Below are 20,723 nucleotides of genomic sequence, written 5' to 3'. Positions count from 1 at the left end.
ATAGAATGGGAGACTTGGAAAGGGACCCCAAGGTCCTCTAGTCCAACCCTCTGCAACGCTAAAGCATCCCTAACAGATGGCCATCCAAACTCTGCTTCAAAGCCTCCAAGGAAGGAGAGTCCATGGTCGGATCCAGCTCCTTCTTTGGTCCTTGGGAGCAAAGTTCAGGCCAAACTTCCAATTCCCAAAAACACCTTTTGACTTTTCATCATCATGTTTTTCTCCAGCTCTGCACCTGCCGCTTGAGCCATTCAAGACTTCAGAAAGTTTTTGTGATGAAACTTATTCCACTTGGAATAATCAAAATTATAGTCATCTCATCTTCTGAAAGCCCAGGAGATATTTCAGGAGATTGCATGAGCCTCGGAAAGCAACATGACAATATTAATTGCGCTGTGTCTGGGAAAGAAAAAGTTGGTGCAGAGAATATTTCCTGTGTTGGAGACAGACTGAGTCAAGATGCAGAGCTGGCGAAAGAGGGGTGTGCCTGCCTTGTGCTTCCTAGCTCAGAAGGTAGAGTTGAAAACCATCCAGATTGGGAAAGCCCAGGCAGTCTGGCCTTGCAAGAGTCTTTGGGTTCTTCTGCGTTGCCTCCTTGGCAGGTAAGAGGAGGAGGAGGCAGAGCCAGAATGAGATCCCTGCTCCTTCTGTTGCTGCTTCTGCTGCTCATGATGCCCTTTGGAGTCTGCGGGAACCACAGGGCGAAATGCCCCTTGAATCTGGTCAGGGATCAAACGGATGCTCGCAATTACTACCGGCCTGGACACTTTCTCATCAGTGGGATCATCTCTCCAAAACACTTTCGTACAGAAACTGCATACGTCTTTTCTCAGACACCCTTCACCAGGACTAAAGCGTATGTACTTATATACAGATGGTTTCATGGTCCTCCAGTCCTTCTAGTGGTTCCTATTTATCAAGGAAATAGCCCCTTTCTCAGGGCTGGGGAGCCAAGGACTGGTGTTGCAGGACTACCCTGCCCTGACCATTAGGCTTGCTGTTGGAAGAGCTGGGAGCTGGGGAGGGGTGTCTAGTCAAAGATTCTAGTAAAGGGGGGGGTGCTCATTCGTGTAGTTTCTGATCCGGAATATGGACAAAATTATAATTTTACCACACACTCAAACCTGCAAGCCACCAGGCCCCTTATGTAACTAAAAGGGGACTGGGGTATTTGGTGCTTCTCTTCCGTCAATAAAATTGTCTCTTATCTACCTTTGGTCCAGCCCGTTGGAAGAAGCCAAAGACCACTGTAGAAAAAGCAGCCTTTGCAGCAACTTCCCAGTATATCACACATTTTGAGGGGCGCCTTCATTTCTTACTCATAAAACCATAGTAGAAAAGAATCATAGAGCTGTAGAGATGGAAGGAACCCAGAGGAATCTCACCTGAAGCATCCATGACACATGGTCACCTTCGGAGGGAGTCTGTTCCACTGTTGAACAGCTCTGTGTGCTGTTTGCATCAAAGCTCCGGTCATGGAGCAGAGATTTCCAAATTTTTATTTTATGCTAGACAGGAAAAGGTTTGATGTCAATGCAAAAGGATGGATAAACAAAGAAACAAACAAATATTAATCTTTGTGGATCATATAATGTCCCCAACCCCATTAATATGAATACCAGTTTCACTCTTTTTAAAGGATTCTTTTATTGCAGAGACGCATCTAGGATCTACTGGTACATATTGTCTTTCCTGTTCACCATCCAAGAGATCAACCAGGATCTCAGGCTCTTACCCAACATCACCCTGGGCTACAACATCTATGAGAACTATTTAGATGCAAGGATGACTTCGGACGCCATGCTAGAGCTGCTTGCAGGCAGTGGATGCAATATTCCCAATTATCACTGTGGAGAACAGAATCACCTGCTGGCTGTTCTTGAAAGAAGCAATACTGTCATCTCAAAAGTGATTTCAGCCTTGTCAGGCATCTACAAAATCCCACAGGTAAGTAGTGGGAGAGCATGGAGGGAAAGAGAATTTCAACTGCATAAAATTCTATTTTCTCTTTGGAGGGGTCAAGTGGGGATATTTTTCAAAACGGGAAAATCCTGAGCTATGGATCCAACATCCCTTTTTCAAAACTGAGCCTTCACCAACTTGACACCTCCAGATGCTTCAGACTAAAACTCCCATCAGCCTCAGCTAGCAGAGATTTAGATATCAGTCATTTCATATGATTAAATACCCGTTATGCTGAAAGTAAAATAAATTGGTGATCTTTTGCTTTCCTTGCTAGATGAGTTATGGCTTCACTGCCCAGGTTCTCGAAGGTAAAACCCTGTTCCCTTTTGTCTACCGGATGACTCCCAAAGAGGAAAGTCAGTACCAGGGGATTGTTGAATTGCTCCTGTATTTTGGATGGACGTGGATTGGCCTCTTCACTCCAGACAATGACAGTGGAGAAAGATTTGAGAGCGCTGTGAAACCTCTGATGATCAGCAAAGGGATCTGCATTGCTTTATCAAAAAGAGTAACAGAAAGTTATATTGATCAATCTATCAGGCCTGGGGAAACTTTTTTCCTATGGAGACAAGTTGGGGTATTTGTTTCCTATATAACCAATGTACTGGGTATCATAATACTCCTGGTAATAAACAAGGTATATGAGAAGGAAATAGGGGCGAAAATCTGGATCACAACAACTTTGCTAGAAATCAGAACTGGCATTTACCTCCCTCCAAATCACTTCCAGCACCTCCATGGTTCTCTGTCCTTTGCAATTCAGACCGGAATAAGGAGCAGCAAAGGTGACAATTATAAATCGCAGTCCAATCTTGGGGATTATTTGAATCAAGCATCTCAGTGTTCATATTCAAAGCATCAGTTGTCCGTGAAAGGCAGGGTAAGATGCAGAGAGGAGGAGAAACTGCAGCCATTGCCCCAAGAGCAGCGTGAGATAACCCTGTCCCAAGACAGCTATAGCACTTACATCAATGTTCAGGCTGTGGCTCAGGCCTTGCATGCTTCGCTTTCATCTAGATCCCAGAGGAGGCTGATGGGGGAGGAAGGAGAGCAATGGGGACACGCAAGGCTACAGCCGTGGCAGGTATTTCCTTCCCCTTTTTGCAACCTGCAGTCCACACAGATGCTGATCTTGACGGGGATAGACATGCAGAATATCATAGTTAGTATTGGTATTAGTAATAGTAGCAGACCGCCCAACATTTCTCTGTTGAAAATAGAGACGGCCCATTCCATAATGATAATTTTACTGTAGATACCCAGGGTTTTTTTCTGGGGCTTGGGACTCACTCAAACTCAGTTCTGGCACCTTTCAGGTGGATACCGTTGCCATTCACAGCGGGAGGTATTCCTGGTTAGTTTCGGCACCTTTTTTGCTAGAAATATATCACTGCTTATACCCCACACGTCTTTTTGGGTTGCCTCAGCACTCTGGGCAGCTCCCAAAATAAAGAAATTCATACTAAAATATTAAACATATTAAAATTTCTGATACAGAATTGGACGGCTTAAGGGGTTGGATAACTCCACATCCGCCAACATTTCTCCAATGAACATTCATTGGAGAAAGGGACATTCCAAAGGGACATTCTAAGGAAAAGTGGGACATTCCAAGATCAAATGAAAAATTGTTTCTAATTCAGGGACATCCCTGGAAAGTTGGGGCACTTGCAGGGTCTGTAGTAATAAAAATGGCTGAATAGGAATTCCATTCTACATGAGATACACGCAGCCCCAAATCAGAAGAGGTTGAAGTGAGTAGGACTGAGATATCCATCTTGGCTTCCAGCTTTCTCAGTGCTGGTGCTTTCCCCTGCCATTCCAGCTCCACCCTTTCTTGAGAGAAATCCAGTGTCTGAATACTTCCAGAGGCAGGCTGTGCTTGGATGAGAATTGGGAGCTACCAGCGGACTTCGATATTATGAACTGGGTGATGTTTCCCAATAAGTCTCGTGTCGTTGTGAAAATTGGGAATATAAGGAGAGAGACATCTGCTGGCATAAAGTTCACCATTAGCCCAGAAGCCATTGAGTGGCCCAAGAAGTTCAATAAGGTAGGGTAAATCACAGAGGGAAAAGGCCAGGAGATGCTTATTATGTTTTTCCTTAAACAACCTCTGCAAAATGACCATATCAGGTTGACCAATGGTGTCTTGACCGTCAATAGCAGCTGCAACCACCACTCCTTCTTTCCACAGCAGCTGAGATAGGAGGGGAATTTGTGCTGCTCACAGAAAGGATAGAGCCCAGAGGTCCTTAGAAAACACACCATCTATTTCCAAGCCAGACTGAGAATTAATTCTGGACAGAATCTTTAACCGAATGGACTACGTACATAAGAAGAAAAGGGAAAACCACTAGTAAAAGAGAACTATTAGGCTTTCATACATGCAGAAAGATGGAAAGTAATTTATTTTAGAAATGATAAGTACTGATTTATAGTGGATTTTTTAATTTGTGGAGTAAGCTCACTTGTAGATGTTGCAAATGTTAAACTATTGGCAGAATCCGAGACCAAGGAGAAGAGTTGGTGGAAGAAGATTGGAAAAAAATTAAAGTTTATCTTCAGAAATATTGTAAAATTAAGGAATGTTAGAAAGATGTTGGAATAAAATTATGGGGTTTTAGCAGAAAAGATATAAAGGATTAAGTAAAAATGAATTGATGAAAGAAGAGAATACAAAATTACAATATATTAAGATAAATTATGAAGATAAAAACTAAGCTGGAAAGGATTTGCTGAAATATCTAATTGAACTAGAATACAAAAAATGGGAGGTGTGAGGAGGTCAAGGAAGTAAGTGAATGAAAGCAAGTGATGTAAAGGTTTGATTTGTCCCCCCCCCCCCTCTTTTCTTTTCTGTTTTTGGATGATGTTTGTTTTATATGTGTTGTTCTTTCTTTTTCTTTTTTGATTGTTACTTACATTTTTTCTTTTCTTTCTGTAACCTTTTTAAAAAAATCCTAATAAAAATCTATTTTAAAAAAAGGAATTGAGAAGTGCACAGCTGTTGTTGAAGGAAGAGAAGTTAAAAAAATACCCCTATTGTAAAGTAAGGTTAATGCTAAGGAATGGCATGTGAACTAGAAATAACTAGGGAAATAGATCAGTGACAAGAGGAAACCTTGCATGCCTCAAGAACAGAGAGAGGGAAACCAATATTTGGAAAAGTCATATTAAATTTGTCTTAATTAGTGACTGAGAGTTTAACAGAATCCTGAACTTTGGGGAAATCACGTTTCAGACTCCATTGCCATTTTCTATGAAGATTTATTAAGCAGGGAAGCAGGTAAACGGAGAAGCGGAAACAGAGTTCTGTGGTGCAAACCTCACTTGTCCTGAACTAATTATGAAGAACAAGATATTCTGGTCACCCCAATGGTCAGTGGGGGGTTGAAAGGACCCTGATGAGGGGTCAAAGGCTGCAGTCCAGAGATCCGTTTGAATTCACTCTATGAGGGAGTTACATACAAACAAATACTCCTAGCTGTTCCTCTTTCTTGCACCTTCTTGTCTTTCTGGTTAGGCCATGCCTCGTTCCAGGTGTAATGAAAAATGTCGACCGGGATATGCCAAGGTGGTTCTAGAAGGAAAGCCCGTTTGCTGCTATGCTTGTGCTCGGTGTGTGGAAGGGACCTTCTCCGCCCAGGAAGGTGGGTGACTCCAAGGGGGAAGGTATTTCTGGAGAGAGTAAACACAGGGCAGAAATCCAGTCTCAAACACTTTTTGTGAGATTTCTGCAGACATTGGGGGATGTGGCTCCTTCCTCAACTTCTTTACAATCACCTTCATTACATCCTGGAAGAGAGTTGAAAGGAATGGCCATAAGGAAGAAATCTCTAGGATTTCTTCAAAATGTAATCAAGTTCAGATCATTAGGGATTTAAGTGATGTTGCAGCCACTCTTTTTCTCTTCCTCAGATGCAGAACATTGCACCAAATGCTCAGAAGATCACCATTCAAACAAGGACAGAGATCAATGTGTCCCCAAGATTACCACCTTCCTGGCTTATGAAGAATATTTGGGAATGGTGTTAGCTTCCATTGCCCTCTTCTTATCTATAACAGCAGGCACTGTGTTGGGAATCTTCATGAAATACAAGGAAACTCCCATAGTCAAAGCCAACAACCGGGACCTCTCCTACACCCTCCTCGTCTCCCTCCTGCTTTCCTTTTTGTCCTCCTTCCTCTTCATCGGGCGCCCAAGGAAAGAGACCTGCCTTCTCCGACAAACGGCCTTCAGCATCATCTTCTCAGTTGCTGTTTCTTCTGTCTTGGCAAAGACCATCACGGTGGTGCTGGCCTTCCTGGCCACAAAGCCCGGGAACAGGGTGAGGAGATGGCTGGGCAAGAGTCTGGCCAACTCCATTGTCATCTCCTGTTCTGGGGGGCAAGTTCTCATCTGCACCATCTGGATGGGCTCTTCTCCCCCATTCCCAGAGCCCGACATGCGCTCCCAGGTGGAAGAGATCATCCTGCAATGCAACGAAGGGTCTGTGGCCATGTTCTACGTTGCCCTCGGCTACCTGGGCTTCTTGGCTGCCACCTGCTTCACGGTGGCTTTCCTAGCCAGGAAGCTGCCCGGCTCCTTCAACGAAGCCAAGCTGATCACCTTCAGCATGCTGGTCTTCTGCAGTGTTTGGGTCTCCTTTGTGCCCACCTACCTGAGCACCAAGGGCAAGTACATGGTGGCCGTGCAGATCTTCTCTATGTTGGCCTCCAGTGCTGGGCTTCTGGGCTGCATCTTCCTTCCCAAGTGCTACATTATTGTGCTGAGGCCTGATCTGAACACAAAGGAGCACCTGACAACCAGAAATTAAGGGGACACCTGATTCTTAAAACATTCCATGTTCCTGATGTCCAGAAGTGCATAAAGGAAACACACCTGATCATCCATGTTGCTCCTTCTCCACCTCTGAAAGAGATTATGTTCATTCTTAGCCCAACTTTTATCTAGTTCTGTTCACATGAACAGGAAGATGGGATGAAAGTTCTTGGTTCCTTACTTTGCCCATGACTACAATGAGTCCTGGTCTACTGCCCGTAGTTTGTAAACTATTATCTTTTAATAATTTAGTGTTTTGGGAACTTATATTTCTCTCACAACAAGATAGTCTAGAGGGAGATAGGAGTTAGGTTTTTTGGTCTGTTTGCTTTGCTATTAACCATATCAATTCTGATATTCAACAATACTTTCTAGTTATGTCATTTCTAGATATTCAAATACCTGTGCTCCATTTTCTACAGATATGCTGTATCATACATAAGCTCACTTCACATCATTTTGTTCTCCTAAACTTTGTATATTAATGAATTGTGAAATTCATTTAAGTTCTCTTCTGTAGTTTGTTGGTTTAATTTCTGTATTGTGTAAGCTCTGCTCCCTGTTCCAAAGAGTAGCAACTGACCTTAGCCAAGCCTTGACTGGAGTACAATGAATTTTATTGCGATGTCCAGAATATGACACATTGTGCCCTGATGTTGAGTGGATCACCAGATTACGAGTGAGCCAGCAAGAAGTTTAGCATTGGAGGGAAGCAATGAGACGATGCCAGACTGTTGTATTCCCTGCCTGCCAAACCTTATCAGAGGAGGCATCTTATGCTCAGTCAGGAAGGAAGAGCGAGAGGCCTCCTCCTCCAACTCAGGTTCCTCCCATTCAGGTCCTCCTCCTCCAACTCAGGTTCCTCCCATTCAGGTCCTCCTCCTCCAACTCAGGTTCCTCCCATTCACGCCCCATTTATAGAGCAAAACCAAGATCAGATGGGAAGTGAAAATAATTGACAGAACAGCCACTGGTAAAGCATTTAGATTCATTAGCTAAGATTGCATCCTACTTAGACTTTCATCTCTCCAGACTAGTGGAAAGCTTGTGGTTCGAGGACCCAATCCCCCCCAAAGTGGAATGAATACACAAGGACACGTGATATAAGGTTAATGGGCAAGAAAAGGCCACAACTTTATTGATTACAGCAAATGAAAAGGTATTGGCTTAGGCATTGGATTACATCAGCTGACTCCACCCCCTCAGAGAGGGGTGAGTCTGAAACAAGGGGGGTTTATTCACCAGTAGGTGGAGCCTGTTGATGCTAATCCAACTATAGGCTCTCCCCCGATGTCACCGAGGGTCGTGCCATGGCCTCCTGCCAAGCAGGCATCGGACAGAATCCAGAACCGCCAGATTCCTTTAACGGAATACCCAAAAATGGAAGGCATAGGCGATGGCCACACCTAGCCCTTCGACACCACAACACATTATTCCAATGCCTAACTTACCCACCAATACCACGAAAGTTGTGACGATTGCTACGAGGTAGGCAAAAAAAACAAAAAGCCTAATGCCAAATGGAAAAATTCCTACCAGGCCCCCCGGACAACCAGGGCGACCAACCTAAGGTCCATAGCAAGGCCAAGGAAAACGAAGACCCTGAGCTCAAAGGGAGTGGAGGGTGGGTGAATCGCGACGGGACGATGGCGAAGAGTGAGGCCGAGGAGGGGCTGGCGCCACAGCATTTAGGCTGCTGTACACGCCCCCTCGGAGGCACCTGGTTGGGTGCCTGCCGATGGGCGTGGGCGCCAGCCAGGTGAGTGGGAGGCAGGGGGCTAATGCTCGGGCTCCCGCCCACAACCACTCCCCTCTCTTCCAGGAGGAGAGTCTTTACTAAACACTTATTCTTATAGCAATTCAACCTGTAGCAATCCAATGAAGGCTCCTATATAAATTTAATAATTAAGGTCCCAAGAAAGCTGACTGGGTTATTTATGTATGCAACCACAGCAGCTAGAACTTTATATGCACAGAAGTGGAAAGAGGGAGGATTCGTTTATGAAACCGGGGGAATATGCTGAAATGGTGAAATTACCTGCTAAACTAAGAGGACATGAGGATGAATCTTTTCAGGAAGAATGGAGACCATTGATATTTGTCAAACTATCATCCATACATGAAGTCAAAGGCAGGATTTGAAATATAAGCAGCGGATGACTGAAATACGACATTGGGGCTTCGATAATAAAAACACGTTTTTTAAAACGTCTGATAAAAAGAACTAATAAAAACCAACATAGAGAAGGGGGGGTGGGGAGTCAAGAAGAAATTGGGGGGGGTTGTTGTTTTGTTTTAAGCTGTATACGAAGACAAGTGATTGGAATATCTGTGGAGACTTAATAATAATTATTATTATTTTAATGTAGTAAAGGAAGCATTCACCCAGATCCTTAGGAAGTTGAGGTAATTTGATTCTGTTTTATTATTTTAACTTTTGGAAGGCCTCCTCCTCCAGCTCTGGTTCCTCCCATTCAGGTCCCCATTTATACAGCAAAACCAAGATCAGATGGGCAAGTGAAAATAGTTGACAGAACAGCCACTGATGAAGCATTTAGAATGGGTTAATTAGCCAAGATTCATCCTACTTAATCTTTCAACACTTCAAATTGGTGGAAAGCTTACTAAGTTCTCAGTCTTATAGCAATTCAACCTGTAGAATTCCTATGAAGGGTGCAATATAAAATTAATAAATAAAGGTCCTAAGAAAGCTGACTAGTTTATGTATGTGTGCAACCACAACAGCTAGAGCTTTATATGCACAGAAATGGAAAGAGTTCCCCACCAAGGAGGAATGGCTTATGAAACTGGGGGAATATGCTGAAATGGTGAAATTACCTGCTAAAATTACCATCCAAAATGACCATCCAAAATGATGGATTGTTTAAGGAAGAATGGAGATCAGGGATATATTATCTGTCAAACCATCATCCATACATGAAGTCAAAGGCAGAGGATTATTGAAATAAGACATGGGGGCTTACATAATAAAAGCATATATATTTTAAAACATCTGATAAAAAGGAGTAATAAAAACAAACATCGAGGAAGGAGAGGTGGGGAGTCAAGAAGAAATTATGTATTTATTTTTACAAATTGTATAAGAAGAAAAGTGTTTTGAAATATCTATGGTGACTTTATTAAATTTAATTTTTTTTAAAATATATTTTTATTAAGGAGCCATCCAGATTCTTAGGAAGTTGAGGTAATATGAGTCTGTTTTATTATTTTAACTTTTTGTATGTTCTGAAGTAAGTTTGTAAACTTTTTATGATTGTCCTGCCTTATCTTTATGTAAAGCGCTTTGGGAGTTATTGGCCTAACCGTGCGATACGTGGATTTTATGAAACAAATGAAATGAGTAAGTAAGTAAGTAAGGAGTAAATACTAATAAATAAATGGATAAAGAATAATAAAACTGCTAGAATGCTAGCCTGGTGCAACGGGCTTGGCGCCTCAATGTGCCTGCTCTTTCTTACATATATTGCCCCCACCTCACTGAACCACCCTTAAAACCAATGCTAACTATCCCAGAGTATTCTGTGGGGGACCTAGGTGTGGGGGATAACCAGTGAGCTGGAGTCTCAAGCAGATGTTTTTAAAATAACAATAAAGATTTATTTTAAAGCCAGGTAGTATAAGACAAGTGGAGAAACTTAGGTTACTTCAGTAATAATACGCTAGTTCACTTCAATTCGTTTTCACAGGTTTCAGCTTTATAGTTTGGTTCCTTTCTAAGGCGGTACTTTCCTTCAGTTGAAGGTAAAGGGACCCCTAACAGTTAAGTCCAGTCGCGGACGACTCTGGGGTTGCGGCACTCATCTCGCTTTATTGGCCGAGGGAGCCAGCGTTTGTCCGCAGGTCATGTGGCCAGCATGTCTGGGTCATGTGGCCAGCATGACTAAGCTGCTTCTGGAGAACCAGAGCAGCGCACGGAAACGCCGCTTACCTTCCCACCGGAGAAGTACCTATTTATTTACTTGCACTTTGATGTTCTTTCAAACTGCTAGGTTGGCAGGAGCAGGGACCGAGCAGCGGGAGCTCACCCCGTCGCGGGGATTCGAACCAGCGACCTAGGCAAGCCCTAGGCTCTTTGGTTTAGACCACAGCACCACCCGCGTCCCTCTTTTCCTTCAGTTACCCACCCCTTTAACAAATCCAGCTCCTGAGGGACTTTCAGTAGCAGTCTTAAGGGTTCACCACACGCACCATTCCTTCACTGGGTTTTGGAAGTCTCTTCTTTCCTCAGAAGAGTCTCTCCCCTCCAGACTAGTTTGAGACCTAAGTAGACCTCAGCTCCTACTTCTGTCTCAGCCTCAGTCTCCCAGCAAGATCTGGTCCTATTACTCCCGCAGGACACTACACTCAGACACTACACTCAGTCCTTCACTGTACAGTGGAGTGGACATTTTCTCCAGAACCAACTCTGCCTCCTCTACACTCTTTGTATATCAACCTGACTCCTATCCTATCTCCCTACCTAACTCCCAACCTCCTTCCTCAACCAGCTCAACTCAACCAACCACACCACCCTCAACAGCCCAACTCCCTGTCTCCCTCCAACGCCTCTCTTTTTAAACTCTCCCTCCTGGAACCTCAGCCAATCAGAGGCTGCCGTTCTTTCACCATTTCCTGGCAGGAGAAAAAAGTAAAAAAGAAATACTTATGGAAAACCAACTTTTCCGTCACACCTGGCTTCTGCACACGCAATTGTTTACAAGTAGAGAAGTTTCTGCTCAAAGACGAGGAGCAAGTTGGCTCCATGTGCAACAGAAGCTCTCCTTCCGCAGAACATGTCGAAGGGGAAGGGAGAGTCGAAAGTTCAGAGCAACCTTTCTCCCCTCAACCAACCCCAGAGAGCTTCCCTCTGTTGGAGAAGCCTTTCAAAGATGGGGTAGAAATTCACTTGTAGTGGCTTTGAAGCCACCAAGGCGCTACTTCCCTTTGGGGGGAGAACCAGAAGGGATCGGCAGGAATCAAGCAGTCCAGACCCACCCAAAGCGGCCAGAGATGGGCTTGAGAAATCCCTCCCCATCGCAGGTTCCACCAGTCTCTGTCTCCAGCAGCCTCCAGGAAACAAGATCCCACCACCAGGTATCCCGTTCACAGTACTGAGGATGGCATTTCTCAGCATTCTTCATTTATTCATTTTTATTTATTCATATTTATTCCTTTATTTATTTATGTACTGAATCTATATACCGCTCTCTCCCTGGAGGTCTCAGGGCGGTTCACAGAACAAAATCAAAATATAAAACCACAATATATATAATCAAAATAAAAACAACAACCCAATAACAGCCTCTGCCCTCCCCCCACATTTTAAAAGGGCTTAGGATGCCTGGGATTCAAGGCTGGGACTCCTTCATCTGGCTGTTGTCCATCCCTGACTCTCCCACCTCTTCTTAAAAACCTCCAATGAATCATAGAATGGGAGACTTGGAAAGGGACCCCAAGGTCATCTAGTCCAGCCCCCTGCAATGCAGGAATCTCAGCTGAAGAATCCCAACAGATGGCCATCCAAACTCTGCTTCAAAGCCTCCAAGGAAGGAGAGTCCATGGTCGGATCCAGCTCCTTCTTTGGTCCTTGGGAGCAAAGTTCCGGCCAAACTTCCAATTCCTCAAAACACCTTTTGACTTTTCATCATCCTGTTTTTCTCCCGCTCTGCACCTGCCGCTTGAGCCATTCAAGACTTCAGAAAGTTTTTGTGATGAAACTTATTCCACTTGGAATAATCAAAATTATAGTCATCTCATCTTCTGAAAGCCCAGGAGATATTTCTGGAGATTGCATGAGCCTCGGAAAGCAACATGACAATATTAATTGCGCTGTGTCTGGGAAAGAAAAAGTTGGTGCAGAGAATATTTCCTGTGTTGGAGACAGACTGAGTCAAGATGCAGAGCTGGCGAAAGAGGGGTGTGCCTGCCTTGTGCTTCCTAGCTCCGAAGGTAGAGTTGAAAACCATCCAGATTGGGAAAGCCCACCCAGGTTGGTCTTGCAAGAGTCTTTGGGTTCTTCTGCTTTGTGTCTTTAGCAGGTAAGAGGAGGAGGAGGCAGAGCCAGAATGAGATCCCTGCTCCTTCTTTTGCTGCTTCTGCTGCTCATGATGCCCTTTGGAGGCTGCGGGAACCACAAGGCGAAATGCCCCTTGAATCTGGTCAGGGATGAATTGGATGCTCGCAATTACTACCGGCCTGGACACTTTCTCATGAGTGGGATCATCTCTCCAAAACGCTTATATAAGGAAACTCCATTCGTCTTTTCTCAGACACCCTTGGCCAGGAATGCGAGGTATGTAAAATCATATGTGGGTGGGTTTCCTGGTCCTCCAGTCCTTGTAATGGTTCCTATTTATCAAGGAAAGAGCCCCTGTCTCAGGGCTGGGGAGCCAAGGCTGTCCTCATGTTGCAGGTCTACCCTGCCCTGACCATTGGTCTTGCTGGCTGGGCTGATGGGAGCTGGGGGTCCACTAAAAGATCCCACCCAAACCTCTCCCATTTCCTTGTTCCTTGGGTCTCCCTTAGTGAAACACTCTCCTACCTATGGATGCACTGAGTTTCCCCACCTGCAGGATGCCATGAAACTCAGGCAATTCAACCTTGGAGCTCTGGAAATTGCCTGAGTTTCATGGCTTCCTGCAGGTGGGGAAATTCAGTGCAAACTTTTGAACCCTGACCAGATTCATTGGCATTCTTGCATTCTTCTATTATATCCTTATAATGATATAATATTATAAATGACCATCAACAAACTGTCGTTAAGGAATGCTATAGTTTTAAAAATGGATTTTTTAAATCCTACAGATTAACGTTTGGTGGATGGAGAGCAGGAAATATGTGCTTTAATTAAAATGATAAATAAAATAATAGGAGTCAGGAGACTTCCTTGTTAGTGGAGTCTAAAATGTGAAAAGGAATTATTCCTTTTCTTCACACACACACACACACACACACACACACACACACACACACAACTGGTCTCATTTCTAACTAGAGATCTCCAAATTTTTATTGTATACTAGGCTGTAAATGGTTTGATATTAATGCAATAGGATTAATCAATGCACACTAATCTTTTTGGATCATATAATGTCCCCACCCCAATTCGTATGGATGCCAGTTTCACTCTTTTTAAAGGATTCATTTATTGCAGGGACGTAAGGAGGATCTACCGGTACATGTTGTCTTTCCTTTTCACCATCGAAGAGATCAACCAGGATCTCAGGCTCTTACCCAACATCACCCTGGGCTACAGCCTCTATGAGAACCATTTCGATGCAAGGATGACTTCGGACGCCATGCTAGAGCTGCTTGCAGGCAGTGGATGCAATATTCCCAATTATCACTGTGGAGAACAGAATCACCTGCTGGCTGTTCTTGAAAGAAGCAACACTATCATCTCAAGAGTGATTTCAGCCTTGTCAGGCATCTACAAAATCCCACAGGTAAGTAGTGGGAGAGCATGGAGGGACAGAGAATTTCAACTGCGTAAAATTCTATTTTCTCTTTGGAGGGGTCAAGTGGGGATATTTTTCAAAATGGGAAAATCCTGAGCTATGGATCCAACATCCCTTTTTCAAAAGTGAGCCTTCACCAACTTGACACCTCCAGATGTTTCAGACTACAACTCCCATCAGCCTCAGCCAGCAGAGATTTAGATAGATCTCAGTCATTTCATGTGATTAAATGCCCGTTATGCTGAAAGTAAAATAAATTGGTGATCTTTTGCTTTCCTTGCTAGATCAGTTATGGCTTCACTGCCCAGGTTCTCGAAGGTAAAACCCTGTTCCCTTTTGTCTACCGGATGACTCCCAAAGAGGAAAGTCAATACCAGGGGATTGTTGAATTGCTCCTGTATTTTGGATGGACGTGGATTGGCCTCTGCACTCCAGACAATGACGATGGAGAAAGATTTGAGAGCGCTGTGAAACCTCTGATGCTCAGCAAAGGGATCTGCATTGCTTTATCAAAAAGAGTACCAGAAAATGATCTAAATCAATTTATCAGGCCTGGGGAACCTTTTTTCCTATGGAGACAAGTTGGTGTATTTGTTTACTATGCAACCAATGCACTGGGCATCATTCTACTCCTGGCAATAAACAGGCAATATGAGAAGGAAATAGGGGCAAAAGTCTGGATCACAACAGCTTTTCTAGAAATCAGAACTGACTTTAACATACCTCCAAATATATTCCAGTGCCTCCATGGTTCTCTGTCCTTTGCAATTCAGACGAGAATAAGGAGCAGCAAAGGTGACAAGTATAATTCGCTGTCCAATCTTGTGGATCCTTTGGATGAACCATTTCAGTGTTCATATTCAAAGCATTTGTTGTCCGTGAAAGGCAGGATAAGATGCAGAGAGGAGGAGAAACTGGAGTCGTTGCCCCAAGAGGAGCGTGAGAGAGTCCTGTCTCATGACAGCTATGGCACTTACATCAATGTTCAGGCTGTGGCTCAGGCCTTGCATGCTTCGCTTTCATCTAGATCCCAGAGGAGGCTGATGGGGGAGGAAGGAGAGCAATGGGGACCCCAAAGGCTACAGCCGTGGCAGGTATTTCCTTCCCCTTTTTGCAACCTGCAGTCCTCACAGATGCTGATCTTGACTGGGGATAGACCTGCAAAATATCATAGTTACTATTAGTACTAGTAATAGTAGCATACCGCCGAACATTTCTCTGTTGAAAATAGAGACGCCACATTCCATAATGATAATCTTACTGCTTATACCCAGGGCTTTTTTTCAGAGGGGAACTCGCTGGAACTCAGTTTTGGCACCTTTCAGGTGGGTGCCATTGCCATTCTCAGAGGGAGGTGTTCATGGTGAGTTCCGGCACCATCTTTTCTACAATAATAGCACTGTTTATACGTCTTCTTCAGTTGCCTCAGCACTCTGGGCAGCTCCCAAAATAAAGAAATTCATACTAAAATATTAAACATTTAAAAAATTCCCGATATAGGATTAGACGGCTTGTGGGTTTGGTAACTACACATCCGCCAACATTTCTCCAACGAAAATAGGGACATTCTAAGGAAAAGTGGGAAATTCTGGCATCAAATGAAAAACTGTCTCTAATCCAGGGACATCCCTGGAAAATTGGAGCACTTGCAGGGTCTGTAGTAATAGAAATGGCTGAATAGGAATTCCAGTCTACATGAGATACACGCAGCCCCAAATCATAAGAGGCTGAAGTGAGTAGGACTGAGATATCCATCTTGGCTTCAAGCTTTCTCAGTGCTGGTGCTTTCCCCTGTCATTCCAGCTTCACCCTTTCTTGAGAGAAATCCAGTGTCTGAATACTTCCAGAGGCAGGCTGTGCTTGGATGAGAACTGGGAGCTACCAGGAGACTTCGATATTATGAACTGGGTGATGTCTCCCAATAAGTCTCATGTCGTTGTGAAAATTGGGAATATAAGGAGAGAGACATCTGCTAGCATAAAGTTCACCATTAACCCAGAAGCTATTGAGTGGCCCAAGAAATTCAACAAGGTAAGGAGAATCACAGAGAGGGGAGGCTAGGAGATCCCAGCTTTCCTTGAACAACTGCTGCAAAATGGCTATATCAGGTTGACCAATGATGTCTTGACCGTCCAATAACAGCTGCAACCGCCACTCCTTCTTTCCACAGCAGCTGAGATAGGAGGGGAATTTGTGGTGCTCACAGAAAGGATAGAGCCCAGAGGTCCTTAGAAAAGACACCATCTATTTCCAAGCCAGACTGAGAATTTAAGAATTCTGGACAGAATCTTCGACAGAAAGGACTACGTAGATAAGAAGAAAAGGGAAAACACCTAGGGAAAAGGGGAAATACCTAGTTAAAGTGAACTATTGGGTTTTCATACATGCAGAAGGATGGAAAGTAATTTATTTTAGAAATGATAATTACTGATTTATTGTGGATTTTTTAATTTGTGGAGTAAGCTCACTTGTAGATGTTGCAAATGTTAAACTATTGTACGTTCAGGAATTGAGAAATGCACGGCTGTTGGTGAAGGATGAGAAGTTTTTTTTTAAAAAAAAAACTATTGTAATATAAGGTTAATGTTAAGGAATGGCATATGAACTAGAAATAACTAGGGAAATAGATCAGAGACAAGAGGAAACCTTGCATGCCTCAAGAACAGAGTGAGGGAAACCAATCTTTGGAAATGTCATATTAAATGTGTCTTAATTAGCGGTTGAGAGATTATCAGAATTCTGAAATTTGGGGAAATCACATTTCAGACTCCATTGCCATTTTCTTTGAAGATTTTTTAAGCAGGGAAGCAGGTAAACGGAGAAGAGGAATCAGAGTTCTGTGGCGCAAACCTCAGTTGTCCTGAACAAATTATGAAGAACAAGATATTCTGGTCACCCCAATGGTCAGTGGGGGGTTGAAAGGACCCTGATGAGGGGTCAAAGGCTGCAGTCCAGACATCCGTTTGAATTCACTCTATGAGTGAATTACATACCCACAAATACTCCTAACTGTTCCTCTTTGTTGCACCTTCTTGTCTTCCTGGTTAGACCGTACCTCGTTCCAGGTGTACAGAGAGATGTCGACCTGGATATGCCAAGGTGGTTCTAGAAGAAAAGCCCATTTGCTGCTATGCTTGTGCTCGGTGTGCGGAAGGGACCTTCTCCACCCAGGAAGGTGGGTGACTCCAAGGCGGAATGAATTCCTGGAGAGAGTAAACACAGGGCAGTAATCCAGTCTCACCCGCTTTTTGTGAGATTTCTGCAGACATTGGGGAATGTGGATTCTTTCTCGACATCCATAGGATTAATCAACTTTATTACATCCAGGAAGGGCGTTGAAAGGAGTGGCCATAAGGAAGAAATCTCTGGGGTTGAAAGTGGGCAGCTGTGAGAGGAAGTCCCACAAACATTCGTTTTTTTTTATACCAAGTCACACCAAAAAAGAAATAATTTTGATATTTATAAAATATAATAGACAGGTGATGCAAATCAGCCAATTTTTAAAAGCAAAAGCACAATAAAAACAAACAATACTTCATATGAAAATTATTACAATATAATCAATGGACTGTTTTGATCTCACTACTATGAACATTGAATGGAAGCAACAGAAAACTGTTTGCAGTATTTAACACTCTTATTTCCTGAGGTCCACCACAGAGTTTTTCAAAATGTAAAAGAGCACAGATCATTAAGGATGTAACTGATGCTGCAGCCACTCTTTTTCTCTTCCCCAGATGCAGAACATTGCACCAAATGCTCAGAAGATCAGTATCCAAACAAGGACAGAGATCATTGTGTCCCCAAGATTATCATCTTCCTGGCTTATGAAGAATATTTGGGAATGGTTTTAGCTTCCGTTGCCCTCTTCTTGTCCTTAACAGTAGGCACTGTGTTGGGAATCTTCATTAAATACAAGGAAACCCCCATAGTCAAAGCCAACAACCGGGACCTCTCCTACACCCTCCTCGTCTCCCTCCTGCTTTCCTTTTTGTCCTCCTTCCTCTTCATCGGGCGCCCAAGGAAAGAGACCTGCCTTCTCCGACAAACGGCCTTCAGCAACATCTTCTCAGTTGCTGTTTCTTCTGTCTTGGCAAAGACAATCACGGTGGTGCTGGCCTTCCTGGCCACAAAGCCCGGGAACAGGGTGAGGAGATGGCTGGGCAAGAGTCTGGCCAACTCCATTGTCATCTCCTGTTCTGGGGGGCAAGTTCTCATCTGCACCATCTGGCTGGGCTCTTCTCCCCCATTCCCAGAGTCCGACATGCTCTCCCAGGTGGAAGAGATCATCCTGCAATGCAACGAAGGGTCTGTGGCCATGTTTTATGTTGCCCTCGGCTACCTGGGCTTCTTGTCTGCCACCTGCTTCACGGTGGCTTTCTTAGCCAGGAAGCTGCCTGGCTCCTTCAATGAAGCCAAGCTGATCACCTTCAGCATGCTGGTCTTCTGCAGTGTTTGGGTGTCTTTTGTGCCCACCTACCTGAGCACCAAGGGCAAGTACATGGTGGCCGTGCAGATCTTCTCTATGTTGGCCTCCAGTGCTGGGCTTCTGGGCTGCATCTTCCTTCCCAAGTGCTACATTATTGTGCTGAGGCCTGATCTGAACACAAAGGAGCACCTGACAACCAGAAATTGAGGGAACACCTGATTCTTAAAACATTCCATGTTCCTGATGTCCAGAAGTGCATAAAGGAAACACACCTGCTCATCCATGTTGCTCCTTCTCCTCCTCTGAAAGAGATTATGCTCATTCTTAGCCCAACTTTTATGTAGTTCTGTTCACATAAACAGGAAGATGGGAGGAAATGTTTTGCTACCTTGCTTTGCCAAGGATTACAATGAGTCCTGGTCTACTGCCCGTAATTTGTAAACTATTATCTTTTAATAATTTTGTGTTTGGGGAACTTATATTTATCTCACAAAAAGATAGTCTAGAGGGAGATAGGAGTTAGGTTTTTTAGTCTTTTTGCTTTGCTATTAACCATATCAATTCTGATATTCAACAATACTTTATGTTAGTTATGTCATTTCTAGATATTCAAATACCTGTGCTCCATTTTCTACAAGTATGCTGTATCATCTAGAAGTTCACTTCACATCATTCCATTCTCCTAAACTTTGTATATTAATAAACTGAGAAATTCATTTAAGTTCTCTTCTGTCGTTTGTTGGTTTGATTTCTGTATTGTGTGAGCTCTGCTCCCTGTTCCAAAGAGTAGCAACTGACCTTAGCCAAGTCTTGACTGGAGTACAATGGATTTTATTGCGTTGTCCAGAATATGACACATTGTGCACTGATGTTGAGTGGATCACCAGTTTACGAGTGAGCCAGCAACAAGATTAGCATTGGAGGGAAGCAATGAGACGATGCCAGATAGTTGTATTCCCTGCCTGCCAAACCTTTTCAGAGGAGGCATCTTATGCTCAGTCAGGAAGGAAGAGCGAGAGGTCTCCTCCTCCAACTCAGGTTCCTCCCATTCAGGTCCTCCTCCTCCAACTCAGGTTCCTCCCATTCAGGTCCTCCTCCTCCAACTCAGGTTCCTCCCATTCAGGCCCTCCTCCTCCTATTCTAGTTCCTCCCATTCAGGTCCTCCTCCTCCAACTAAGGTTCCTCCCATTCAGGTCCTCCTCCTACTACTCAGGTTCCTTCCATTCAGGTCCTCGTCCTCCAACTCAGGTTCCTCCCATTCAGGTCCTCCTCCTCCAACTAAGGTTCCTCCCATTCAGGTCCTCCTCCTCCAACTCCAGCTAGAACTTTATATGCACAGAAGTGGAAAGAGGGAGGATTCGTTTATGAAACCGGGGGAATAGGCTGAAATGGTGAAATTACCTGCTAAACTAAGAGGACATGAGGATGAATCATTTCAGGAAGAATGGAGACCATTGATATCTTATTTGTCAAACTATCATCCATACATTAAGTCAAAGGCAGGATTTGAAATATAAGCAGCGGGAGGACTTCCGGGGTGGCGCCAGCGGCAATGGCGGACTCCCTCTGAACTGGAGGGACCAGCTCCGCATGAAACGGGTCCTTCCGCTACGCCGAAGCAGGGACCCTTCTGGAAATCACAGGCGGATGAAGCCTGTGACCGTGGGACTCGGCGGGCACCCTTAGCGCCCCCCCAACCCGCAAAGGAGCCCATAAACGGGCTCCAAAGCAAAGAGGGGGAAGTGGCGCGGTGCTGTGAGTCAATTGCTTTTTCTGCGGAGCGAAGCCGCATAACCGTTGCCGGAGAGCGCTGCCTTTTTCCTGGGACAATTTGGCATCTAAAATAACCAACCGTGACTACTGGAACATAGAATGTTTGGACTTTAAACAAGAATTGGCGAAATTAAAAGGAATCTGGACTTAGAAATTTACCCTAATTTGGTACTGAAACGGGAAGGATTAAACAGGAAGTCACCCTTCCGTTTCCCTGTAGCCAGAACAAAGCAAAGACAACGTAAACTAGAGCCTTAAAAACCATTTTAAAGGA

General features: G+C 44.1%; 2 protein-coding genes and 1 long non-coding RNA gene across 9 annotated transcripts in view; 2 read left to right on the top strand and 1 right to left on the bottom strand.

Annotated features, from left to right (window-relative positions):
• Nucleotides 1-20,723, bottom strand: part of LOC310697595 — a 99,532-nt gene that overhangs the window by 6,434 nt on the left and 72,375 nt on the right. For 3 of the 7 annotated variants that reach the window (XR_014521071.1, XR_014521072.1, XR_014521073.1), the window contains one exon: nt 1,386-1,508. The exons of 2 other annotated variants lie outside the window; for them this stretch is intronic. This is a non-coding gene — a long non-coding RNA (uncharacterized lncRNA). Of the gene's footprint in view, nt 1-1,385; nt 1,509-2,928; nt 3,044-20,723 lie in introns of those variants that run through there. 2 more of the 7 variants (XR_014521076.1, XR_014521077.1) reach the window with 2 other exon arrangements.
• LOC310697577 (vomeronasal type-2 receptor 26-like) lies at nt 1,606-6,938 on the top strand. The gene is made up of 5 exons (XM_083484304.1): nt 1,606-1,947; nt 2,240-3,049; nt 3,791-4,018; nt 5,492-5,618; nt 5,887-6,938. The coding sequence occupies exons 1-5, from the start codon at nt 1,612-1,614 to the stop codon at nt 6,783-6,785; spliced, it is 2,400 nt and encodes a 799-aa protein (XP_083340430.1). The 5' UTR covers nt 1,606-1,611; the 3' UTR covers nt 6,786-6,938.
• Nucleotides 12,856-19,264, top strand: LOC310697266 (vomeronasal type-2 receptor 26-like; the record flags this gene model as incomplete). Its single annotated transcript, XM_083483724.1, has 6 exons — nt 12,856-13,082; nt 13,944-14,235; nt 14,532-15,341; nt 16,051-16,278; nt 17,296-17,422; nt 17,985-19,264. 6 exons carry the CDS (start codon nt 12,856-12,858, stop codon nt 18,881-18,883), a joined length of 2,583 nt encoding a protein of 860 aa, XP_083339850.1. The 3' UTR covers nt 18,884-19,264.

The sequence above is a fragment of the Podarcis liolepis genome (genome assembly GCF_965112155.1).
Source record: "Podarcis liolepis genome assembly, chromosome: 18".
Classification (NCBI taxonomy): Eukaryota; Metazoa; Chordata; class Lepidosauria; order Squamata; family Lacertidae; genus Podarcis; species Podarcis liolepis.
Note: the sequence above shows the minus strand (reverse complement) of the source record. Positions and strands in the feature narration are given on the sequence as shown.